The sequence below is a fragment of the Chlorocebus sabaeus genome, chromosome 3, assembly GCF_047675955.1.
Source record: "Chlorocebus sabaeus isolate Y175 chromosome 3, mChlSab1.0.hap1, whole genome shotgun sequence".
Classification (NCBI taxonomy): domain Eukaryota; kingdom Metazoa; phylum Chordata; class Mammalia; order Primates; family Cercopithecidae; genus Chlorocebus; species Chlorocebus sabaeus.
The window spans coordinates 82,209,875-82,237,845 of record NC_132906.1 but is presented as its reverse complement, the minus strand read 5'-3'; the positions used below and the strand labels follow the sequence as shown (position 1 = coordinate 82,237,845).

Here is a 27,971-nt window from a genome sequence, read left to right as displayed (position 1 = left end):
AAGAAAATATTTTTTAAAATTAGAAATTTAAACTCAAATATACCAGCATTTCTGTTAACTTTCTAAGGAGCAAATGGTCAAGACACAAGACGAAGATATCAAACTGGGCTGAAAAATTACACACTGCTTACAGAGGCACATGTGAACTGTCTTCATACAGGTAGGTCGAGAGTAAAAGGATGAAGAAAGCCACAGCATGCGAAAGATAACCATCAGGAAAGAGGTAGAAATCCACCTGGAGCCCAGACCATCAGCTTCCCGACTGCTGGGGAGCGGCAGGGCCACCGCGGAACTCACCTCAAAATTCAAGGACACAAGGTCTGTCTACCACTAGGGCACAGGGAACAGAAAACAGCCCTCCTGCACCCACGGAAGGGCTAACCAGGGCCCACGGGAGTCTCCCTCTGGGAAAGACGCACAGGCATAAAGACACAGCTCCCATGAAGCACAGGGTCAGAGGCAAGCCCTCAAACTCAGGATGAAGCAGGCATGCAGAAACCCCACAAGCAGCCCCTTGGTGCACATGTGAAAACCACAGCAGGAATGCTTTCAGCTCGACCCAGCTCATGCCTGCGGTGATTCAACACGCCCTGCCACCCACCCCGTCCCCCAAAGGCCTAACAGAAGAAGAGCTGACACTGTTTTTAGGCATAAGTATGCCTTTCTCAGTCTCTCCTGTCCTACTCCACCCCTTAGTCATCAGCCCATAATTCCCCCACTCGCCCACCCCAGTCCTAGGCAAGCACTAATCTATTTACCTCTGTAGGCCACATGTGTTGTTTGAATGGTGTACTGCACTGAAGAGTGTCCTGTCAAAATTCACATCCACCTACAACCTGTGACCATGACCTTACTTGGAAACAGGAGTTTGGCAGAGGTAATCACATCATGATGAGGCCGTACTAAATAGGAAGGGTCCTGAATCCAACGTGACTAGTGTCCCTATAGAGAACCGGAACTCTGGACACAGAGATGCACAGGGAGCAGGCAACATGACATCTGAGGCAGGGATCAGAGTTATGCTGCCAAAGCCAAGGAACACCAAGGACTGTCAGCAACACCAGAACCAGGAGAGAGGCATGGAGTGGATTCTCCCTCCAACCCCCCAGGAAGGAACTCACTCGGCTGGAACCTGCATGATAGACTCTGGCCTCCTGAAGTGTAAGAGAACAAATTTCTGTTGTATTAAGCTACAGTTTATGATCATTTGTTATGGTAGTCCTAGCAAACCAACACAAATTTCATAAAACTAGAAATAAACTATCTATAGAAATCTAATAGATAAAGAAATAGTGGCATTTTCTTAGAAAACGTATCATACAGGAGTTCCATGAAATAGCATGAATCTCACAAATACTATGCTGAAAAAAGAAGCCAGCCAGGCACAGAAGAATAAATACTATACAATCCCATTAATATAAAGTTTTAAAAAACAAACAAAAGCAATAATGCTGCTTAGGTATGTATAATTCAAAGGAAGAATGATATGAAAACTGAAGGTTCTGAGAAGTCAGACAGGAGACAGCTCTAGGGAAGATGGAGGGGGAATCAGAATCATTGAGAAGGGGAAGAAAATGAGGTTGGTGTAAAAAGAGCTGGCTGTTTTGTAAATACCTCTAGATCCAGTTGATGTTTACATCGATTTTTGCCTTATAATAATATGTTCAATTATACACCTGTGTTCTATGTATGTTTCTGTAGAGTTCACAATTTAAACAAAAGAAAAAAGGGAAGAAGGAAGGAAATAAAGCCACCAGTTACAACGCCAGTAGTTTCCTGAGATTTGGTTAGAACTAAGGAATATGTCCCCCAAAGCCAACAGTTCCAAGAGCAGCCACTTGATTCTCAACCTCCTCACTGTGGCAGAGGTGCCGGTTCCTCTGGGAGCCTGGCTGGGTGGTACAGCAGTGGGGGTCACTCCGGAAGTTCATTCTGGGTACCCTTCCTTCCTCCATCCTTCCAAAGATTTTGTAATCACTGAATCACTTCCTATTTATAATAGCTAGAGTAATTTCTCTTAACAGTACATACACACTGACAAATACAATTCATCTAGAAAGGTTCAAGAAAAAAACAAAGTGGTATTTCCAACATAAAGTATTAACAGTGACAAAGCAGAGGTCTAGATACTGAACTTTAGAGGGATACTTATCCGTCATTCCTAACAGATGTCTTAGCACAAGCATAAAAACTAAATATTTAACACTTTACGGAGTTAATTTTTTAACTTTTACAAAACAAAAAGGGGTGGAGAAGGAAGGGTAAAGTACAGAAGCATGGAGAGGAATAAAAAACAGTTGTTGTTACCTGAAGTCTTGTATTCATTTCCAAGAAATAAAAATTCTTCTTAGAGTCCACAAGGAACTCTACGGTCCCAGCAGAGGAATATTTTACTGCTCTGGCAAGAGCTACAGCTTGTTCTCCCATTGCTCTTCGAGTCTCCGCATCCAAAAAAATGCTACATATATAGAAAAAGTGTTTGTTTACATTTTGGACAAAAATCAAGTTATCTTTTGTGTGCATTACATAAACATTTTCTTAAAGTTTACTCAGAAATAGATCATGTATATCAATTTAAGAATTCAAAATATGATGCTTTATATACGTTTTATAATATATGTTGACTATATTATTAAGCATAACATGCTTAAATAAGTCAACTTTGGATTTGTATAAAACTAACATTTGAACTTTTCACATTACTCTGCAACTTCAATCCATTTACAAAGTATAGCTTGACTTGCCTGCCTGAAGGTGGGTTTGGTATCTTGAAGCCAAACATGCAGGATTTGGTGGATATATTGCTGATTCTTGTTATCTCTTCAACTTCTAATATTTAACATATCTACATATATATTCAGAATTGCTTGGAGCCAAAAACTGGGAGAAAAATAACTTCTTAGAAACTAACATACACAATCAATCCTCATTGCTCATAGAGTCCATATTTACAAATGTGCCTACTTGCTGAAATTTATTTGTAACCCCAAAATCAATACTTAAGGCACTTTCATGGTCCTTTGTGAACAAGTGCAGAGAGGTGAAAAATCTGAGACTCCAGCATGCTAAGGCTGAACAAGGTGATGCTCTCCCTTCCTGTTTCAATGCTCATACTATAACAAGCGTCCTTTTCAAGGTCTAGTTAGTGTCACTTTTTTTGCATTTATGTGTGTTTGTGTGTGTGTGTGTCATTTCACTGCGTGAAATGGCCCTCCAAGCATTGTGCTTAGGTGCTGTCTGGGGTTTCCATGTGCAAGAAGGCCAAGAAATACTGTCTGGAGAAAATGTGTGTGGAATAAGCTTCACTCAGGCATGTGTTAGAGTCTTGTTGGCCAGGATTGTGAGTTCACTGTTAATGAATCAACCACAGATATTAAATAAGAAATACACATAGAACAAAATTATGTGTTAATCCACTGAGGAAAATGTTATGAGCAAAGGCTCACAGGAACCTAACACTGTATTTCCCCTGGGGCAATTATTCAGTGTACACTAATTCAGTAACCAAGGTGACTTTGGAGAACATAGCCGCCACGAATAACAAGAATCAGCAATATATCCACTAAATCCTGCATGTTTGGCTTCAGGATACCAAACCCACCTTCAGGCAGGCAAGTTAAGCTAAAATGATTTCAACAAACCCTGAAAAAATATCATCAAACCACTTCGGCATTTTCACAGATTTTGCTTCTATGAAAGAAAGACTCTGAGAAACAAAACTTAACTACTTTTCTACTTGTGGGTTAAAATTATTCTCAAATGAGCAGGACTGAGACAACATGCTAGAAAAGCTTTATTATGGAATAGTATAATAAACTTGCATGAACCTGCCTCCGATATATAGTAATTATTAATCCACAGCCACTCTGGCTTTATCTGTGCTACATGCCCACTTCTCTACCAGGCCCACCCTTTATTGTTTTTAAAGTGAATCTCAAATTAGGTATCATTTCACTTGTAAAAACATACCTATCTGTTTCTATGAGATAAAGTACTCTTTTGTAACACAACTATACAAAAAACAAGAACTTCTTAAAAACATTTAATATCCACTTCTTAAAAGCATTTAATATCCACTTGGTATTCAAATTTCTCTGTCTCATAAATACCTTTATACAGTTGATTTCTTTGAATCAGGATCCAAATAAGGTCCAAAACTGCATTTGATTGGTTTTTGTATCTTAAGACTCTTTTAACCCAGAATGCCCCCTTCCCCATTTTCTGGCCAAGGATCTGGTCATTTTACTGTCTCATTCCTCCCATTCTTGGTTCAACTGCATGCAACTCCACGGTGTCTTTTAACACTCACATTACATTTCTATTTCATATAGATTGCTAGTTAGACTCAGAGCCTTGAATATATTCAAGTTGGCCTGGGGTGGGGGAGGGGGAACAGTTCACAGGTGGGAAGTGTACTTCCTACTGTCTCCCTTTTGGTGACGTTAGAATAAAACAATGGGTTTAAGTGTTTTGAATCTTATCGATAATACAGTTTGCATTAAGCTAATGTATAGACATAGATGACATTTCAATAATTGGCTGACAAAACTAATGCAACTAAAAAAAAAAACCAACTAACAATTAATATCACAACATTTGGAGAATCTCAGTGCAGTTGAGTGAAACTCTCTTTCTCCTATTTGATCTTGCCCTTGTCCTTTTCAAAAGCCCTGCTAGATACCCAGAGATATGAATGACCCTAGCTAGCATTGCCCTCAAAGCACATTAGTAGATTCTTTTTTTTTTTAATTAATTTTTTTTTTTTTTTTTTGAGACAGGGTCTTGCTCTCTCACCCAGCCTGGAATCCAGTAGCATGATCTCGACTCACTGCAACCTCGACCTCTGGGTTTAAGCAATCCTCCCACCTCAGCCTCCTAAGTAGCTGGAACTATAGGCATATACCACAACAGTCAGCTAATTTTTTACTTTTTTGTAAAGACGAGGTCCCACTATGTCGCCCAGGTTGGTCTCAAAGTCTTAGGCTCAAGCAATCCTCCCACCTCAGCCTCCCAAAGTGCTAAGATTACAGGCGTGAGCCACCGTGCCCAGGCAATTCTTACTCTAGGAACTGAAAACTGCACATTCCATTTATTTTAACATTTCACAGTGTACAAATACGTATCAAGTCAGTATTAATGATTAGTTCTAGTTTTTTCATTTTGATTCCTACTGCTGTAAATTTTCCTTTTTTTCTCTAAATAAGTAGATATGGTATTCATTATGAGAAGTTTACATTTCTAGACAAAGAGAAAAAACAAACAGATTTTATGATTCAAAGTTCCCAGTCTGGGAAAGATTTCTATCCCAGGTAAGACTTGAGTAGATTTTGACTAAAAACAGAATGTTAATTGAATTGGAATTGATAATGCAGTCAATGAAACAGAAAATTACAAGACAAGTGTGTTGAAGACTCTTACTGTTCTACCGGTATCCTTTTTCGCCTTCTTCCATACTACAGTATTACAGTACTACAGAATTAGTTCTAGCTCAGCACACGGTTTCTTAAGAAAAAGATATTTATAAGTCTCCCTAGCTAAGTGTCTCACTTCAGATTAACACCAAGTAATTAGCTTCGGCATCTTCCAGGATCTTCCTAAAGACACAGGAAGAGGATTCCCTTTGGCTTTTCTTCTTCCTCCCTTCTTACATCCTGGTCCTGGGCCTTGAGAACTAGATGGCCACATCTTATGTAAGCTACACAGTTCTTCACAGCATACTGGCTGGCGTGTAAGCACAAGCAGCCCATGAGAACAGGAAGTGGACGCTGGCAGTTTCCCAAGGCCTGGGCTGGAAACTGGCATAGCATCACTTCTAGGAAGTCTATGGGTCAAGCATTCACAGAGCACAGAATCAAGAAAAGGGAACACTGATCCTTCCCCTCACTGCTCAAAGAGAAAAATGTCAAAGGATTTGGGGTCCATGCTTTAAAACTAATACACCATGCTATATTTTTAAAAACCAACATAACTAAAATAGAGTTTAATTTTTACCATTACTCTGGGATTAAAAATACACTCACATTCTCACTATTTTCAGAAACTATATAGGCATTATATCAAGATATGCTAGCTCGGCTGATTAAAGCTACAATAAGCTATATTTCTTAGTGTCTGGTAATTTAAAATTACTAGGAACACTCACCTGAGGATTTTTAAGAACAAAGAGAATACCAAAGTATATCTAAATAGCAAACTAGCATCAAATTAGAAATGAGGCTCCAGGCCGGGCGCGGTGGCTCAAGCCTGTAATCCCAGCACTTTGGGAGGCCGAGACAGGCGGATCACGAGGTCAGGAGATCGAGACCATCCTGGCTAACACGGTGAAACCCCGTCTCTACTAAAAAATACAAAAAACTAGCCGGGCGAGGTGGCGGGCGCCTGTAGTCCCAGCTACTCGGGAGGCTGAGGCAGGAGAATGGTGTAAACCCGGGAGGCAGAGCTTGCAGTGAGCTGAGATCCGGCCACTGCACTCCAGCCGGGGCGACAGAGCTAGACTCCGTCTCACAAAAAAAAAAAAAAAAAAAAAAAAAAAAAAAGAAATGAGGCTCCATACACCAAACTCATGAAAGGTGCCCTGGAGAAGTACCCAAAGTGGCTCTGATAATTCAGGGAATTTCTAAGAACCACACTCCAAAAGCCTTTCATGGTAGGATAAATTCAGGACCAACTTTATGAACCCTTCACCAACATGAAAGTCTAGAAGACATATATCTCAGAAATCCCGTGAAATACCATCAGGTTCCATACTTCCTAGAAGCCTGCCAAAGGCATAGCTGGTTGTCTACCCAACTTCTCCTCTAATAAAAACCCATTTCTTTTTCAAGTATTCTCTCATTTTTATACATTAAAGCACTGAAGAAATCAAGTAACAAATTCTTAATTATAAAAATATGCAGTAAGAGAGTCCACATGAACATTAGTGCAATTGTAGCCAATAAAGCAAACAAATACAAAAAGAAATGTGGCTGGGTGCAGGGGCTCACACCTATAATCCCAGCACTTTGGGAGGCTGAGGTGGGCTAATCTCTTGAGGCCAGGAGTTCAAGGCCAGCATGAGCAACACGGCAAAACCCCATCTCAACAAAAAATACAAAAATTAGCTGGGCATGGCGGCACTCGCCTGTAGTCCCAGCTACATGGGAGGCTGAGTTGGGAGGATCACTTGAGCCTGGGAGGTGGAGGCTGCAGTGAGCTGTGATTGCACCACTGCACGTTAGCCTGGGCAACAGAGTGAGACCCTGTCTCTGAATGAATGAATGAGTGAATGAATGAAATGCATAAAAGCAGTCGCTTTATAAACGTTCCCTGGGAGAGACTTACCTTGGTGCTTCCTCCACCACCTTCTGATTTCTTCTCTGAATTGAGCACTCTCTTTCATTAAGCCACAAAGCATTCCCATGTTTATCACCTAGAACCTGAAAGAGCAATACCATTTGAAAAGCCATATAACCACACCCACAAGGTAGATGATGATTAATATTTTCGCCATGCAACATCTCTTGGTTTTTAATACTCAAACCTCATAGTATATACATACCTCTCAAAACATTATTTTGATTCATGTTAATAGAGGAAAACTTTATTATTCCAAAGCTCAATAAAACATTTTTATCAAAAAGATTTGAGGAAAAAGTGTTCATATCACCTTTCAAATACAATGAGTAAAATATCAGAATCAGTTGTACAAATTTTGTGAAGGACGCTGAGTGTTAGTGAAGGGGATAAACACTGGATGTCAATGTTGCTGAGGACTGCCACCACAGCTTTATTACAAACATCTGCTTGAAGTTAACATTATTAAATGTCTGTTGATTGGGAAATGACACTGTATGCATTTACATCCAATACGTAATCTGTTATTTATCTATGGATGTCTTTACTGTGGTTTATTTTTGTTCTAGGAAACTGGTAAAAGGTCTGGAGTTAATATACAACACATTATAGTTTTTCCCATTTGCGATACTCGTTGAACATCTCTAACCTGAAAATCTGAAATCCAAAATGCTCCAAAAGCTGAAATTTTTTGACATGATGCTCAAAGTAAATGGTCACTGGAGCATTTTGAATTTTTAGATTAGGGATATCCAACCAGCAGGTATAAATGCAAATATTCCAAAACCCAAAAAATTCTGAAATCTGAAACACTTCTGGTCCCAAGCATTTCAGTTAAGAGATATATTCAACCTGTAATGGAAAATAAGCTGAGATTGCCAGATAAAATACAAGATATCCAGCTACATTTGAATTTCAGACAAACAATGAATAATTTTTTTCTAGCTATGTCCTAAGTACTACATGGAACAATGATTTAAAAATATCATTGTTGATCTGAAATTCAAATTTAATATGTATCTTTTTCAGCTAAATTCAGAAACTCAAAAGCAGCTCTTTATTAAAGTTTTTGCCTAGAACATCTGATTTTCAGAAATGGACCAATCTATTTTCAGATTTAAGAAGCTGATCTATACTTCCAAATACATATATTAGATTTACAGAGGTAAGATTTGTTTTAGAAGCCGAAAGGCCAGGCACTAATTTTAGTTCCAAACAGCTATGCAACTTCTTTGGACAAGTCATTCTGTTTCTTCACGCATTATAAACAGCAGATAGTATCAGTCTTAATATTTTATATGGCTGCTGAAAAAAAACAAATAAATAAATATTATGGTTATAATTGGTAAAATGTAAAATAAATAGTTAATATATGACTGTAAAGTTAATTTTTAGGAACAAACCCTTTCTGAAACTCAAGAATGATTCCAAGCAATGAAGGAAAACATAAAGCAATAAAATGCCAATAAGTTGGAATCTTCTAAGACTCAAAGGTGGCTGCATGAAGTAAATCTAAACATATCTGAAATCATTAAAATAACTCTCAACCTCTTTTTAAATTCTAGTTGACAAGAAAAGTAAAAGTAGACAGTCTCCATGCAATAAAGCCAAAATAACCATGAATTCTCAGAAATACTTCCAACTATAAAATATCAGATTCATATACAGAATCAAGAGTTTGTTGTTCTCTAAATTCTGTATAGTCTCCCAGTTCATTTTTTAAAAATTCTGTGCACTTACTAGGCATTCAACAAAAATGATTTGGTGATTATTTATTCCATTAAATAAATGAGGAAGCCACGTAATCAGAAAACATTATAAATAAATACTGCTTTTAAGAGCAGTTAATCCTTAAATGCATCATGAGTTTTTAAAAAAAATTTATAGGTTTACACATACTGAATGTAGAAAAATCTCTAAGTTATACTGCTTCCTGAAAAAGCTTTATTATAATAGACTATGTCACATAATGCAAGCCCGTTGGTATCCCTATACCCAACCCAGTAAATGCCAGTAGTGCCCTGGTTGAGAAATACTGGTTTACGCCACAAAGAGAGGTGCCATTCACGCTGCCAGTGCAGTTTCATTGTGGAAAGGACATAGTATATAATGGCTTATGTGAAAAAAAATAGGTGACACACACATATATATACTTCATAGACTATGTACAGAGGAATAGCCAAGAAACAGTAACAGTGCCTGCATTTAGGGACAGAAACTAGAGGACTTAGAAATAGAGTAAAAGGGATGCTTACTTTTTATTGATTACCCTTTATCATGTGCAGAAATTACCTAATACAAATAAATAAGTGAAAACTAAAGAAAAGTAAACTAAAAACCCTTCCAAGTATAGATCAGATATGAGAACATCTGTGTTGCCTACTTAAGTTACTGGGAGGCATTTTCACCTATGTTTGAAAGTATCACCCAGGCTGTATGCTATGGCTAAATAAAATAAACTAAAAAGCTGATCTAGATATGTAATTACTTAACACAAAATAACAAACATTTATTGAGTATTAGTAAAGTGAAAGACAATGGTCTGGTTGCTGGGGACAGCAAATGACTAAGACCTACTCTCTATGCTTAAGGACCTCATGGCCTATTAGGAAATTCAACTAGTTAAAGATAAAACAGCCTACCTAAGTGGTCTTCCAGTAGTGTGAACAAGTGCTAGATGGGGAATACAGTGAAAGACAAAATTAATTCTGCCCCTAGGATCTTACAAGAAGGACAATCTAAGTATCTCCCTTAAATTACAGATTTAAAGAGCCAAGTGTCTACTCAACACCTACACTTAGATATCTAATGGGCATTTCAACCTTGATTTGTTCAACTTTATAACCAGATTTCCTCCCTCAGAAACAAGCACATCTCACAGTCTTTCCTATCTCAGTAAAAGGCCATTCCATTCTTCTTATTTCTCAGGCCAAAACCCTAAAATCACCTTATTTTTTTTTTTTTTCTTGTACATAACATCCATCTATTAGAAAATCTGGTCTACCTTCACAAAATACCCAGAATTCAATCACATCTTACCACTTCCACTGCCAACCCTATGGCCCAAACCACCATCATTTTCTCAGCCAAATTACGACAGCAAGAACCTCAAAAGGGATCTCTCGGCTTTCATGCTGAGTCTCAATTGCTAAGAACCAATGACTACTGTGTGCCTCCCTTTCTTAACTGTGTCAAATAGGGGTATTTATTGGAGTGTCATATCCTTTTCTCATCACTGCACACTGGATGAATGAATATGAGACTTTAAATTCAGGTATTTGCACCAGAAGAACTGTTCTTGAAGGACCATACATAAGAAGTCTCAGGCTGGGCACAGTGGCTCATGCCTGTAATCTCACTACTTTAGAAGGCTGAGGTGGGTGGATCATTTGAGGTCAGGAGTTTGAGACCAGCCTGGCCAACGTGATGAAATCCCACCTCTACTAAAAATACAAAAATTAGCTGGGCATGATAGCACAAGCCTGTAATTCCAGCTACTCAGGAGACTGAGGCAGGAGAATCACTTGAACCTGGGAGGCAGAAGTTGCAGTGAGCCAAAATTGCGCCACAGCACTCCAGCCTTGGCGACAGAGCGAGACTCCGTAAAAAAAAAAAAAGTCGCATCCAGACCTGGACCAAGTTGGAAAGGAAGTTGCATGTATTCTGTTTATGACAGGGCATGATCATTGAGGGCCAAAGAATGGGTTGTGGTAGGTAGTATCCAAAGATGACTCCATGTACAACACAAATCCTGGTAGTCCCACCCTTATATAATCCCATCCAGCAATGATTCTAGACTGGGAAGGAACTTTGCAAATGCAACAAAAGTCATTTTGTGCCAGTTCTGAGCCTAAACTTTCAAAGGGTAGGACAGTGATTTCAAGCAGCTCTGACCAGTGACAAGAATTCTGGATATCCTTGTAGAAATGCTACATGGAGAAGACATGTACAGATACCCCAAGACTTCACAGAGAGAAAGACAGAGGCCCCACTGCCCACCAAAGTGTCTCAGCTGAGCTCAGGCTTTACACCATCCTTCCAGGGCACCTAACACGGGACACTCAGTCAAGTCACAGTATAACGACTGCCCCAGAGAACAATGTGTGATGCAAAAGCACTGGCAGCTGAACCCAAGTAACCCAGAGAATCATGAGGAATCGTTAAATGTTGTGGTGTGCTTTGTGGGAAAACATACTATAACAAAAAATTGACCATTTTAACCATTTTTAAGGGTACAGTTCGGTGATCTTAAGTATATTCAAATTCTTGCATAGCCTTAAATGTTGTTTTAAATCACCACATTTGGGGTGGCTTGTCACTGAGCAAAAGGTCATCAAAATACACAAAATAAACAAGTGGATTTACCAAAGATACCAGATCCGAAATAATATTTATAATAGAAAATAACGTTTATAACAGTATCTAAAATTATAACAGTATTTAAGCTATACTGCTTCCTGAAAAAGCTTTATTATAATAGACTATGCCACATAACGCAAGCCTCAAATATCTAAGAATAAATCTAATGAAAGATACACAAAACCTCTACACTCAAAAATACAAAACAGTGCTGAAAGGAATTAACAAGACCTAAATAATGGAAGAGATATTCCAGTTCATGGATCCATGAAAATTCAACTTTGTAGGCTGGGCACGGTGGCTCATGCCTGGAATCCCAGCATTTTGGAAGGCCGAGGCAGGCAGATCACTTGAGCCCAGGAGTTCGAGACCAGCTGGGCAACAAGACAAAACCCCGTTTCTACAAAAAAATGCAAAAAGTAGCTGGGTGTGGTAGCACACGTCTACAGTCCCAGCTACTGGGGAGGCTGAGGGGGAAGGATTGATTGAGCCTGGGAGGCCAAGTCTGTAGTGAGCCATGATTACACCACTGCACCCCAGCCTGGGAGACAGAGAGAGAGAGAGAGAGAGAGAGAGAGAGAGAGAGAGAAAAGAAGGAAGGAATGAAGGGAGGGAGAGGGAGAGAGAGAGGGAGAGAGATAGAAAGAAAGAAAAGAAAGGAAAGAAAGAAGGAAGGAAGGAAGGAAGGAAGGAAGGAAGGAAGGAAGGAAGGAAGGAAGGAAGGAAGGAAGGAAGGAAGGAAGGAAGGAAGGGAAAGGGAGGCAGGGAGGCAGGGAGGCAGGGAGGCAGGAACGCAGAAAGGAAGGAAGGAAAGAAAAGAAAATTCAACATTGTTAAGACGTCAAATCTCCCCAGAATAATCTCTAGATTCAATACGACCCAAATACAAATTTCCCATCAGATGGGGTGTGTGGGAGTGGAGATGGAGGTGGAGGTGGGAGTGGGTGGGTGTAGGCATAGGTGTCTGTAGGGGGAACAGGTTGACAAGTGAAGTCTAAAATTTTCATGGAAATTCAAATAACCTAAAAAGAATCAAAAGTATCTGCAGAAAAACAATACATCTAGACCACTTACAGAATCAGGTTTCTAGATTCATTATAAAAGCAAAATAGTTAAGACAATGACAAAATCTCACTTAATTTGCAACAAATGGTCACTGCAATAAATGATGCTGGAGAAAGTGGATATCAGAATTTTAAAAATTACTCTGACCCTGCCTCACACCAAACAAACAAAACAATAATAATTAAAGGAGAGTAACAGACTTAAATATCATACCTAAAACAAAAAACTCCTAACTAGGGTACACAAAGTAGACTTAAACTTGACTTCACTATAATTCAGAACTTCTGTTCTTTGAGAGACATTATCATCAAAGTGAACAGGCAAGCCGCATGAAGGGAGAAGGATACACTACACATACATCTGACAAACGACTCATAAGCAAAATAGATACAGAACTCTGACATTCCAATAATTTTTAAAAATCTAATTTGAAAAAGGAAGGCAAGGATGAAAGTTTGAGAAGTCACTTCACAATATAAGCCATTCAAATGGTCAATAAGCTTATAAACAGATGCTTAACATCATCATTCATCCGGGAAATGCAAATTAAACAGACATATCATCACAAGTCCACTAATATGGCTAAACGTTTTTAAAAACTGAAAATATCACATGCTGGCAGGGGTGGCATTAATGGAAACTCTCATGTATTTCTGGTGGGAGTATATATTAGTACAACCAGAGTACCCACTAAAACTAAAAATAACCTTACTACGTAATCCAATAATATCTCTCCTCAGTCTATCCGAGAGATGTATATATGTTCATAAAAAGACACAGCAATTTATTTCTAATATAAAGAAACTAAAAAGATGCATCAATAGGAAAATGGATAAACTACAGGTGAGTCAAACAATGGAGGAGCACAGAGCAATTCTGAGAAGCAAAGGACAACAGAACCTCAGGGAAGAATCTCGAAGACACGATGATGTGTGAAAAAGAAGACAAGATAGAGTACATCACTGGATTTCATTTACACAATTTAAGAACTAATCTATGACATCAGATAGGAACAGCAGTTACTTTTGGTGGCCACGGGTAGGGATGGACTGGGAAGAGGTGTGATGGGACATTCTCTATCTAGATATGGATGGTTGTTATACAATTAGATGTGTGTGTATAGAAATTGTCTTGAATTGTACACTTAAGATTTATGGATTTCACTGTACATATATATATGATATACAGATATCATATATATACAATATCTCAATTTAGAAAATCTTTTTAAAAAGGCAAAAACAAAGCCTGCTAGCCTCGGAAATAAACTGTGTTCAATGTTGTAAAACATCCAACTGATTATATAAGTTTGGATATTTTTTCTCACTTTAGAAAATTTGAGGATCTAAATGTTGATTTTCTACCCATAAATAATATCTATGTAAAGTGACCATTAAACTTAAAGAACAAACTGACAGAATCTAGGACTTTTTATATCATGCCCCTGTCAGAAAATACAAGGTCAACAAAAAACCTTTTATTTATCTGGTTCTCTCTCCACACCAAATTAAGATTTTAAAAAATACTTAAAATTCGTTATTTCTAATTTGACATTTTTTAAAATCAATTTTAGCTATTACATATCAATTCATAATCATAATGTATAAAATTAGCATGAAGGCATTTTCAACAGGCAAATGAAAATTTCAACAGACTTGTCTTCTTCCTTGTTTTATTTTAGAAAACCCATTTTGTCTTACCACTTTAAGGATTAATATCCTAAACTGAATAGAAGAAATGATTTACAGATCTCTATACAACCAGTTCCTCGCAGAACGCCTGTCATAGCAAGCTATATGGACATTTGGTAAACTGAAGTAGTACAGGAGTCCAGGTCAGGCACTTTTCTTTTTTAAAAAATGCCCTATAATGGCCCAGTCTTGGAATGACATAGCCTGGTTAGCTATCTTGGGAATGCTTTTTTTGGAGGTAGATTTTTGTTATCGTTCCCAATCTCAAGCAGCATCCTAGCACTTTAACAGAAAGTACAACAGATTCCAAAGGCAGGTAATCTATTTATTTTGTACGTATCAAAACAATTCACAATCATTGTAAATGGAAGAAAAGATCATTCCAATAGGATTAAATGATATTATTTTAAAGTCACAGTAATGAAAAAGCATTCTAAATGTACCAACCTGGATTTCTATATGACGAGGATTATCAATAAATTTTTCTATTAGTAGTCTATCATCGCCAAAACTAGAAGCAGCTTCTTGAGAAGACAATCTAAAACCATCCCTGCAAAAAAAAAAAAAGAAGAAGAAGAACTGTCAGACTAACAAAACAAACAGAGCTATCATTATAAAAGAAAACACATCAATTAAATATTTATTTTGGCTTACTTTGAACAAAGCAAAAAAAAACTTTACTCAATGTACAAATAACTAAGTTAATTTTGGTTGACCTGCAACTTTTCCACTCCCTAACTCTGTGACCATGGATGAGTTATTTAACTTCCCAGATCCTAGATTTTCCATTGAAACAGGAATGCCGATACTTTACCAACTGCTAAATATGAATTATTTTTCCTTTTTTTTTTTTTCTTTTTGAGACGGAGTCTCGCTCTGTCGCCCAGGCTGGAGTGCAGTGGCAGGATCTCAGCTCACTGCAACCTCTGCCTGCCGGGTTCAAGCCAATCTCCCACCTCAGCCTCCCGAGTAGCTGGGACTACAGGTGTGAGCCACCTCACCCGCTTAATTTTTGTATTTTTGGTAGAGACAAGGTTTCAACATGTTGGCCAGGATGGTCTCGAACTCCTGACCTCAGGGAGTTCCCGCCTGAGCCTCACAAAGTGCTGGGATTACAGGTGTGAGCCACTGTGCCCAGCCTAAATATGGTATTTTAATCAACCATACAGAGCAAGTAAAATTAATTCCATTTCTTCAACCATACTATACCTTAATTCCACTAGTAAAAATATAAAAATACATCTGTTTGATTCAGAAGTCAGACGATGCAAAGAAAAATGTAAAGGGTTTAGTACCCGCATGACTGGAGTGGAACTACAGCAAATACACTCATTGAGACTGAACATCCAATAGGAAGATTCTCAAGAACACTGCTTAATATTTTAAATCCACATCTTGAAATGCAATTGCCTCCCACATACACCCACACAGATCATCACAATTTTATCTTCTATAAAATTGATCAAAATTAGTAATTATAAAAGTATAGTTTTTAAAAATAAAAATATTTACCTAATTATTGCTTTATATATTTTGTTCACAAACTATAATTTAAATCATTACTATTAAAATATGCCTATTATTCAAATAAAATAGGCTCATTTGACCAATGCATTAAAAACCCAAACTTGGGGGGGCACAGTGGCTTCCCTGAGGTCAGCAGTTTGAGACCAGCCTGGCCAACATGATGAAACCCCGTTTGTACTAAAAATACACAAATTAGCTGGGTGTGGTGGCCCATGCCTGTAGTCCCAGCTACTCAGGAGATCGAAGCAAGAGAATGGCCTGAACCTGGGACACACAGGTTACAGTGGGCAGAGATTATGTTACTGCACTCCAGCCTGGGTGAGAGTGAGACTCCATCTCAAAAAAAAAGGAAAAAGGAAAAAAAAAAACAAACTTGCTCGCCTAAAAGTAATTGAGCATATATTGCCTTCTATCCATTGATAAATTCCGCATATAAAATTTAATTCCTTTACATTTAATAGTTTCTTAATCTGAACATTAAATACCCATATTTAATGTACAACATTAAAACCAATTCTTCTAATCCCCTAAGTGGCAAATGGTACATCTAGTATTATTAGAAATAACTCTCCAATTTGCTTATTTTTGTGCTTTAATTCCTTTTATATTTAATAAAGTTTCTTAATCTGAAGATTAAATGTCTGCATTTAACGTACAATACTGAAACCAAATTCTTCCAGTCCTTTAAGTTGCAAATGGTCCATCTAGTAATATAAGAAACAACTATCTGATTTGCTTGTTTTGCGTTTTCTTTAATAATGTCAGCTCTACTGCTCTATTTGTTTTGTTAGTCTGACTGTTCTTCCTTTTTTTTTTTAAAGGACGGTTTTTCATCTCAAGAGCTGCTTCTAGTTTTGGTGATGAGAGACTACAAATAGAAAAATTTAATGATAATCTTCGTCATATGGTAATGCAGGTTGGTACATTTAAATGAGTTTTAATTATTACAATTTTAAAATAATATCATTTAATCCTACACTCCACCTAGTAATATTGGAACTAATTTGCAGCCAGGCACCGTGGCCCACACCTGTAATCCAAGCACTTTGGGAGGCTGAGGCGGGTGGATTACTTGAGCTCAGGAGTTCGAGACCAGTCTGGGCAACATGGTGAAACCCCGTCTCTACTAAAAAACAAAAAATTAGCCAGGCATGGCAGCATGCGCCTGTAGTCCCAGCTACTTGGGAGGCTGAGGCAGGAGAATCGCTTGAACCCAAAAGGCAGAGGTTGCAGTGAGCTGAGATCGCACCACTGCACTCCAGCCTGGGCAACAGAGCGAGACTCCATTTCAAAAAAAAAAAAAAAAAGCACACACACACACAACTAATTTGCTTGTTTTTGTACAACACTGCAGGTAAAACTGATTAGAAGAAAAATTTTAAAACATTGCAAAAAAACTCTTATTTCTCAGAGGTCTCAGAGGAAAGGTATCAGTCCTCCATTACATCATTGATTTAGGGGAATAAAGTTTAGATCTCAGGAGGCTGCAAACTTCAAAGAAACTGGAAGCAAAATTAATTAGTTTTCAATACCATACAATCAACTTTTTATTAGATTGGATACAACAACAGAAAGAAAAAATATAGCACTTTACAGTTTGCCTCCACCATAATGATTGAGAGCTTTCATTTTGCATTTAAACCCACACCACCCCAAGTAAAAAGTCAAAGTCACCAAAATAAAATAAACAGCAAGTTTGAAAGCATCGCCAATAACATATTTTAGAACTCATGGGAAACTCTATTATGAATATCATTTGTGACATTCAATTATACATTCATTCAGTAAGTATTTACTGAACTTTGTGCCTGGATATATTTCAGATGCTAGGAATACAAAAATAAAAGAGAAATTGCACTCACAATGCCAAAAGTCTTAGTAAGGATATTCAAAAATATAGACACAATTTCTCAATCATGTGATACACTTCATTTAAACTTGAACAGGGAAAACAAAGTCAGAGACTACTATGAATATATCTAAGTGAACCTTCAACAATCTTCATAATTCTCATCCAAATTTACTATATAATAATTACAGGTTGGGCGCAGTGGTGCATGCCTGTAATCCCAGCACCTTGGGAGGCCAAGGTGGGCAGATCACGAGGTCAAGAGATCGAGACCATTCTGACCAACACGGTGAAACCCCCATCTCTACTAAAAATATAAAAATTAGCTGGGTGTGGTGGCGTGCACCTGTAGTCCCAGCTACTCAAGAGACTGAGGCAGGAGAATCGCTTGAACCCAGGGGGCGGAGATGGCAGTGAGCCAAGATCGTGCCACTTCACTCCAGCCTGGGTTACAGAGCAAGACTCTGTCACAAAAAAAAAAAAAAAAAAAAAAAAAATTACAGTTTTTAAAAAATCTTTCAGATGTCCTACAGATTCTAAGACAAGTCATAGATGCTACTTCCCCCCACAAAATAATAGGAAAGATGTTACAAGAAAAAGACAGCCCTTAGGATAAAGGAATAAAGCAATTAAGCACTAAATTTTCCTTTGTACCTGAAAAATAAAATATTTGTGGATTATGTAAAAAGCAATTACTTTCTCTAGAGGGAGAGAGGAAAAGAAGGGGTGGATAAGTTGTGGCATGGTGTCCACGGTTAGTGGCTCCAAAAGACAAGCATAGGCATGTTTGCAGTACTGTTCTTTCCCTTTTCAGGTAGTTTTGACTTTCCAAAATAAATAAGGGTTATAGAGCAACTTTTTAAAATGAGGAGCTTGTACTACTAAATCTAATAGTTGCGCCTGTGCGATCTCAAGTTTTCTGAGATAGTTTATTTATCAAGTTGAAGACAGTAATATTTTAAGTAGAAAATTATTCATGGATTTTTATTAATTTTATAAACATATTTTGAATCAATGTGCTATTTACTCGCCAAGAAAGAGCTAAATTATTTACACAATGATGCCTAATATATGAATGGATATGGTGATTTCTCAAAATATTAAGCTCTTAAATTAAAATTTATAAATCAACAGCAGCACAGCAAACCTCACTTCCAGGAAACTATAAAGAGTAATCTGCACCATAAAAGAGTATATTACTAACAGTAGCCCTGGGGAAATGACTAATAAGAAACCTGAGATCCTAAGATGAATAATGAAAAATAAGCGCTAAGCATTCAGTGAAATTGCTATGTAAGTACTGTGCAAAACAGAAAAACAATGAGAAAAAAATTTGAAGTCCACAAAATACACATTTCTTGCAAAACCATTGTGTTCGACTTCTTTATGATACCATTCTTTCCCACAAAATGGGCTGTGGCAGATTGTCTTTTCCAAAGATGGCCACAACAGTATCTCCCATTCCATGTGCTCTTCTAAGAATCTCGCCCACTCTCCCATGAAGACGTGGAGACTCAGTCCCCTCCCCTTGAATCTGAGTAGAAGCTGTGTTCACTGGAGGGAAACCTGTGTAACTTCTGAGACTGGGTCATAAAAAGTATTCTAAATTACAGTAAGAGTGCATTCCATATAAAGGACACAGTAATTTCAAACTCAAGGAAAAAGAATATATTTCACACTCTAAAATTATCAAGGTAATTCACTACTTTTATGCACTAGCAAAGGAAAGCAAGTACATACTGAGGTAATACATTAAGTCTCAATGAAATTATAACTGCTTTTAAATATAGTTGGTTTAAATCTTTAGATGACATTTAGAATTATATAGCCAAATCTTAGTAATTTCTGCCCAGAAAATAGAATCATGACTGCAATTTTTAAAAATATACTGTAAAAACAAAAAGAAAATCCTTTGTTAATGTTTAAAATAGTAAAACCCTTTCTATAATAAGATAATCATCATCAAAATATAAATAAGGAAGGTTTCCACATAATTTCAATCTTTTTCCCCATTCAAAAGTGTAAAAATTAGATGGTTACTGTAATTACTCCATTATGCTTTTGGTATCTGTTTACCTGTCAGTCTAATAAAACTCTAGTAACTGCAGTTTTCATCAAAAGTATATTTTGGACAGCCTCTCACCTGGTCTCTTCATCATCCCAAGCGATGCGCATGCCTTTCCCACCACCACCTGCTGAGGCCTTGATCATGACAGGGTAGCCTAACAGCAGGGAAGAATTAGACAGAAGTTCAGACTTTGATCATAGGGATGTATGAACATGACAACTGACCACATGTTCAATAACGCAGAAGACAATAATTAATTTATTTAAAAGTTCCTTTCTTTAGAGTCAGGAAAATAATACCAATGTAATAATGTATTTAAAAAATGAGAGTGTGACCATTATAAAAGAAAAAAGGGTACTTCTACCAATAAACATAATATTTTCCCCAGTAATAAAAGCTAAGAAAACATACATAAATTAACAGTGGAGTCCAAAAACAGAAGTACAGTATTAAGCAACCAAAGAGATAAGAAGCAACTTATATAGCACCAACAAACATGTCCAAAACTGAGGTTTGCATGCATAACAAACTAAATTCCCTTTTTTCAAAAATGGCGATTTTCAAGTACTTCAGGTATTTTCATCTGAAGAGTCACAGAGAACCCCTACAGCTTTTATCAGCAAGAACTGACATGATGGTATTGGGGAAAACCCAAACATGGCTATGATACTATGGGCTGGAGCAGAAGCTCCAGGGTTCACTGGTATCAATGGAGAAGCTATTCCACTGTTCCATACATTCAACAGGGTGTTATGAAAATACAAAGGTCCAAACAAAGGACATTTCCAGCTAAAGTTTTAAACTCATAAAATTGTCATCAGTTACATGATTAAGTATTTAGTTATTATACAGTAAAATTTTTGACAGCAAGAGTCATTTATAACGATTTATCAAGAAAAGTGTAAACGTCCCCTTTAGATGTTTTCTAAAAACAAGGTGGAGATACTCCTATGTTTGGGACCATTTGTTTATGATCTTTTCTAAAGAAAAAAGAGCTCAGTGAGCCTTATCGATCCTTCCTGGCCTGTGATGCTCTAACGGCACTCAACTCAAGCTATAGGATCCTTAGAGGCAAAGGGAAGCAAAAGCCAAACGTCACAGACCTTTTGCACCCCAAACCACAAAACATCACTCTTAACTTCAACTTCGTTAAAATGGCACCTGCTTCCTAAGTGTTTTACAATTAATTTAATTTAAAATTTTTATATGTTCATGATGTTTATATGGGCTGGTATTTTTGAAACAATGTTCAGTGCACTGAGAAGAAAGATAATATGCTCTTACATTGGGAGCCTTCGAATCCAGGAAGAGAGAGGCAAAGGACCCAAATAATTCTATCACTGGCTATTCAAAACAGAAAGGATCATAGAGAGTAGACAGAAAAATAATTAAGAAAAGTGTATTATCAGAAGGGCCATCTAGGCTGGGCACAGTGGCTCATGTCTGTAATCCCAGCACTTTGAGAGGCTGAGGAGGGCGAATCACAAGATCAGGAGATTAAGACCATCCTGGCTAACATGGTGAAACCCCATCTCTACTAAAAATACAAAACTTAGCTGGGTGTGGTGGTGTGCATCTGCAGTCCCAGTTACTCAGGAGGCTGAGGCAGGAGAATCGCTCGAACCTGGGAGGCAGAGATTGCAGTGAGCCAAGATTGCGCCATTGCACTCCAGCCTGGCGACAGAGCGAGACTCCATTTCCAAAAAAAGAAAACAAAGAAAGGGCTATATAAATGATGCTAAGAAGAATGAGCAGGACTTGAACATTTCAGGCAGGAATAGTGGGGAAAACAGAGGTGGAGATTATAGGACAAGTTTAAGGAATGAATAAAACAATTCAGTTGAAGTACAGAGTTATCTGCAGGATGGTAGGGGAAAGAAAACACAATTTTGAAAACATAGATGGGTACAAAGTATGGAAGATTGTGCACGCTTTGATTCTTGATTCTGCATGAGATTATGCATGAGTTTTAATCCTGCATGAGAGAGGCAAGAATGGTATTTGTCTCATTCACAATAATAAGCATAAAATAATCAGAATGAAATCAGTAGAGAAGAATTAGCCTGTTTTAGGGGAGTGAAAAGGCCCAATCTAAAAATTTGAAACTGGTATACCTGCAAAATCCTGTTTACAACAACTTAATAGATCCTTACCCCCATCCTCTCAAAACAATATTTTATCAATGTATCATCACAAACCATTTATCCATGTAACAGGAAACCACTAGAGCTGAGAGATAGCCCACATCTCCACTACATTCAGTTCCCTCTGAGGATTAGGAAATTTGCAGTTCTTCTGGTTCCAGTTACTAATCTTATTTTAGTCATTTACTGTGGACCCTGGACTACACAGTGATTTCTGAATTTTGATTTGTGAATTTGTGAAGGCCTCCCTAGCCATGTGGAACTGTGAGCCCATTAAACCTCTTTTTCTTTATACACTACCCAGTCTCAGGTATGTATTAGCAGTGTGAGAACAGACTAATACACCTCCTTAAAAGGAGGTGAATGTCCCAGTAGAAGAGATTGCTTTAAAAAAAAACAAAAATCAAGCCCTAGTGCTCTTCCCAAGTTTTTCCTCACCTTCCAGGTCCTCTCATTGGATGCTTACTGCTACTACCTTATCTCACCCCAGACACAGAAGTGACTCCCCTACTGACACTGCACCTCCAACACAGAGATAGTCTCCACTCCTTATTCCCTTCTGCACAGTAAAAGAGGCACTAACACTTCCGAAAAGAAATTTACTAAGTACTATATGAGAAAATACATGAAGAAAATACAGAAACTTAGGTTAGCAAAGTACTACAAAGTTTCCATTCCTACTTTTCTGGACTCAGTTTTCAAGGGCAGGTTTAAGTGCAGGAGAAGATATCTTCTCTGGGTCCCTCACCTCCCAGCTACCAGTGTATCTTACTTTCTACCACAAAGCAAGCAGCCTTCTTTCTAACTCTACTATCAAATTTGTATTCATCAGCTTAAAAAATGTTTACTGAATATACACTATCAGACTTATCTGGCTCTCTGCAGGCTACGAAGACCAGCAATTCAGAAAACTCCCTGCTATCTAGCAGACAATGATATACAAACATACATGCATCTAAATATATGTGTGACTCAGGTGGAGTGGCTCACACCTCTAATTCCGGCTACTTGGGAGGCTGAACTGAAGGGACCGCTTGGGTCCAGGAAGTCAAGGCTGCCGTATTTATGTATGTATGTACATATATTAATATAAATAATAAGTGAATGTATGTCTTATATACAATGTAAGATAGTGATGACTGCTACAATAAAACAACACGGAGGGAATAAATGTAACTGAGTGATAGGGTTACTGCTCTTTGAAAATGTTTCTCTGAGAAAACTGGTATTTAAACTGAGAACCTAATGACGAGATAGAGAGAGCACTCTGAAAATCAATGAGGGGGGATGAGTCCAGACAGAAGGAACAAGTTGGAAGGTGTGATACAGGAAAGGGAAGTACCTAATACAGCATTTTAAAAGATCACTTTGGCTGCTGTGCAATGAATGAATTGTGAAACAGCAAAGGTAGAAAATAGGAGCTGATGAGGAAGCCTTTGCAGCAGTCCAGCTAGCAACAGAGATAGAGAGAAAGACAAAGAGTAGAGTTAGCGACAGTTTGGATGTGGAAGATAAGGGGATGAATGAAGGAAGATTCTAGGCGCTTAGGAGATCTTCCATTTAGTTATGGATTCCAGGTTAAAAAGAATTATCTTTTTTGACCAACTGATAATGTCATGTTTACCTACTCAAGACATGATAAATAACCTTACTTTTCAAGCAAAATCCATGCCACACATGATAGCACAACCTGGTAACTTAAAAGCTGATAAAGTGACGCCCTATTGATGTAACAGGGGCAAGCTGTACAATAAAGAATCTTATGTGGTTTTCTCGCCTACAGTTTCTTGAACTAAAATTTCATAGAATATACTTATGGGAAAGGAAAAATAAAAAGAAGGGAAAAGAAAAGTATTTCTTAGGAAATGTCTTATTCCTAATATAGCAGTACTAATCAGAAATCTCTCATGGATCATAGAGAAGATGTGATGGGGAGTGGGGGTCTTCTTTAAAACCAATCGCAAAACACCTATAATTAACAGCAAGGCCTTTGTTTCCTCAAAGAAAGATCCAAGGTAAAAAGAAAACAGAAGATATTTCAGGAAGTAGAACAGTCCTCTAGATGGATAGAATAGGTCCTGATATGGGTTATAGGACCTCAGAAGAGAAAAGACCCCCCCACTTCAAGAAAGAACTCGGACAGAAAGGAAAGAAATCCCCAGATGAAAGCTGCACATGAGAATTACATAGAAATCAAATAGTACGCGTTGCTTTGTTTCGTTTCTTTATGCTCCTCTAATGTAAACTAGTTCACTTGCCTTTTGGATCCCCTCAGGCTCCCTAAAAGGGAAGGTGTGGGTTTGTGTTTGTTGTTTTGTGCTGATGGTGGGGGGTGCTCTTCATGACCATGGTATTTTTTAAGAATCCAGGGTGGCTGTTTGATAGAATATTCCACAGTTTGAATATACCTGATTATTCACTCATTAAATTCAAGATTTTTAAGAAATCTTAAATACAACATAGTTGATATTGTATCCTCGAGTTCTTCCATCACATCAAAAGTAAAATAAAAAGTCAATTTATCCCAAACTGATAAAGTTTGATTACTTAAGATGGCATCCATTAAATTTCCTCACAGAAAGTACACCATTTTTTTCTTAGCAAATAATCTGACATTGACACATTGAAACTGTGATGATCCTATATCCAAACAATTTTCACCCATTATTAAAAATGAACATTAATGATTCCTGCTTTAATCAATATCTACATTGTTCACTGCACGATGATTAAAAAAACATAAAGACAAAGATCTTTGCCTGTCTTCTTTGTTGTTTCTGCAGTGGCTGAAACTGCCTGAAGAATAACATGCAAAGTAACAGTTACTAAGTAAATGTATTAGTTAATAATCTGAGCAGCTGTAAGTCATTATTTTTACTACTGTAATCTATTTCACCTATGAACATACTGCAGCATTATGCATTCCACTGTGAATGGACACTCAGACTCTATCCTGTTCTATTTATATAACAATGGTCCTTTGAATATTTTTGTACTTGTCTGGAACTTTGCATGTGAGTTTCCTGTATCTATGCAAAAGAGTACAACTGCTGGATAGTACAAAGCTCTTATAAATTATTTATTTAAAAAGATCAAATCTATTCACTTTTCTGTATCTCAGTTATCATAATACTTAATCGTAATACTTACACAAACCAGCAGTCCAGGACTCTTGCACTGGCCTACTAGCAGAACTCCCTACATTTGTCCCCATCCGAGTCACATAGCGGTCAGGGAAATTTTCTTAAGGTATATATACTATCATATCTCTCTCCTGCCTACATCTCTCATGGGTTTACATTATACTACAAAAAAATCATAGATGTATAATGAAATAGAAATTATGAACCAAAGGATAGGAAGTGTGGCGGGTAGAGAGACAGCGAAATATAAACTTGTCTAATCAGAACACCGGAAAGGGCTATGCTAGACTTGCCCTAAGAAAACTTTTTTAAAGCCTAAAAGGCCTTAACCTAAACAAAATTAATGTTCCTACTAGACTAAACATCAATATCTTTTAAATAAAGGTAACAAAATCCAAACACACAATATAACATTTACAACGTCTAGAATCCAACCAACTATTAAGAGATAGGTGAAGACACGAAATGTGACACATACCAGAAGGAAAACAGCTGACAGAAATAAACCCAGAAATGCAGACTCTGAAAACAGTTGTTACAAATATCATTACAAGTTACAGCTATTACAAATGGGTAAAGTGATTTAGAAGATAAACAAGAAAAAAACAAAAATTGTGAAGTTAGGTTTTTAGATATTAAAATGACTAAAAAGTCCAACATTATATAAAAAGAATTATATACCATGACCAAACAGGATTTAGTCCTAGTACGCAAAGCTGATTCAACATCTAAAAAGCAGTTAATGTAATCCATCACATTAACAGGCTAAAGAAGAAAAATCATATGATCATATAAATAGATGTAGAAAACACATTTAACAAAAATCAACAATCACCGAGTTCAGCAAACTAGGAATAAAGAGAAATTTCTTGTACTTGATAAAGAATATACACAAAAAGCCTACAGCTAACATCACACTTAATGACAAGAAACCGGATGCTTTCTCCCAAAAATCAGGAACAATGCAAGAATGTCCCCTCTGACAACTCTTATTCAACATCTGACTGCAGATTCTAGCTTATGAAGTATGTCAACAAAAGGAAATAAAGAGTAAACAGCCTGGGAAGGTATAAATAGAACTGTCTTCACCAATGAATAATATGACTATCTATGACAGAATTCCAAAAAAATCAGCAGCAACAACAAAATTCTTGGAACTAATAAGCAATTATAGCAAGGTTACAGAATACAAATTAATATACAAAAGATGATCACATTCCTATATACCAGCAGTGAACAACTGGAATTTGAAATTAAAACAATGCCATTTATATTAGCGCTAAAGAAATAAAATAGGCATGAATCTTAAAATATGTACAGTGTATCTATGAGGAAAACTACAAAACTCTGATGAAAGAAATGGATGAAAATCTAAATGTACAGATAATCAATGTACATGGATAGGAAGACTCAGTATTGTTAAGATATCAATCCTCCTCAATATGATCTATAGGCTGAACACAATTAAAATCAAAGTCCTAGCAAGTTACTTTGTAGATATCAACAAACTGATTCTAAAGTTTATATGGAAAGGAAAAGACCCAGAATAGACATCACAATATTGAAGAAAAAGAACAAAATCAAAAGACTAACACTACCCAACTTCAAGACTTACTATAAAGCTACAGACATCAAGACAGTATGGTATTGTCTAAAACAGACAAATTAGTCAAGAGCCCAGAAATAGACCCACACAAATACAGTCAACTGAACTATGACAAAGAAGCAATGGTAATTAAACGGAGATAGTCTTTCCAAACAAAGGGTACTGGAATAACTGGATATTCAATATGCAAGAAAATTAATCTTGCCACAATCCTATACCTTTCGCAAAAATTAACTCAAAATGGATCTCAGACCTAAATATACATTGCAGAACTACAAAATTTCTAGAGAAAAATAGAAGAAAATCTAGGTGACTTTGGTTTAGCAACAAGTTTTTACATATAACACCAAAAGCATAAACCATTAAAAACTGACACATTTAGCTTCATTAAAATAAAAACTTCTGCAGTCCAAATAACATTCTTGAAAGAATATAGACATGGTCAGGTACAGTGGCTGATGCCTGTAATCCCAACACTTTGGGAGGCTGAGGTAGGCAGATCACCTGAGGTCAGTTCAAGACCAGTCTGGCCAACATGGCAAAACCCTGTCTCTACTAAAAGTACAAAAAAAAAAAAAAAAAAAAATTCAGACGTGTGTGGTGGCAGGTGCCTATAATTCCAGCTACTCAGGAGGCTGAGGCAGGAGGATCACTTGAACCTGGGAGGCGGAGGTTGCAGTGAGTAGCGTTCACGCCACTGCACTCCAGCCTGTGCAACAAGTGTGAGACTCCATCTCAAAAAAAAAAAATAAAGACATAAGTTCTAAACTGGGAGAAAATATTTACAAAACCCATACCTAAGAAAGAACTTGTATCCAAAAGATACAGAGCTCTTAAAACTCAACAACAAGAAAACAAATCACCCAACTGAAAAACGAACAAAAGATTTGAACAGACATCTCAATAAAAAAGAAACACAGATGGCAAATAATAGTATGAAAAGATGCTCAATATTATATATCATGAGGGAATTGTAAACTGAAACTATGATATACTACTATGCACCTATTAGAATGACTAAAATCCAAAACACTGACAACACTAAATGTTGCCAAAGATGAAGGACACCTGAAGGAATGTCTCCAAGTTGAAATTTCTATAGCAAACACTGAAACAATAGAAATAGAGTATAAAATTTCCAACATAGTAGAGGGGAGAATGGGAAGGGAAAATAAAATAAGAACAAG

General features: G+C 37.3%; 1 protein-coding gene across 1 annotated transcript in view; it reads right to left on the bottom strand.

Moving 5' to 3' along the window:
* Positions 1–27,971, bottom strand: part of PCCA (propionyl-CoA carboxylase subunit alpha) — a 435,698-nt gene that overhangs the window by 252,948 nt on the left and 154,779 nt on the right. Inside the window, exons 9-12 of the mRNA XM_007960786.3 lie at positions 19,967–20,045; positions 14,895–14,997; positions 7,321–7,415; positions 2,308–2,458 (exon numbers count right to left, since the gene is read on the bottom strand). Of these exons, the coding sequence (XP_007958977.1) occupies positions 2,308–2,458; positions 7,321–7,415; positions 14,895–14,997; positions 19,967–20,045 (428 nt within the window). The remainder of the gene's footprint in view (positions 1–2,307; positions 2,459–7,320; positions 7,416–14,894; positions 14,998–19,966; positions 20,046–27,971) is intronic.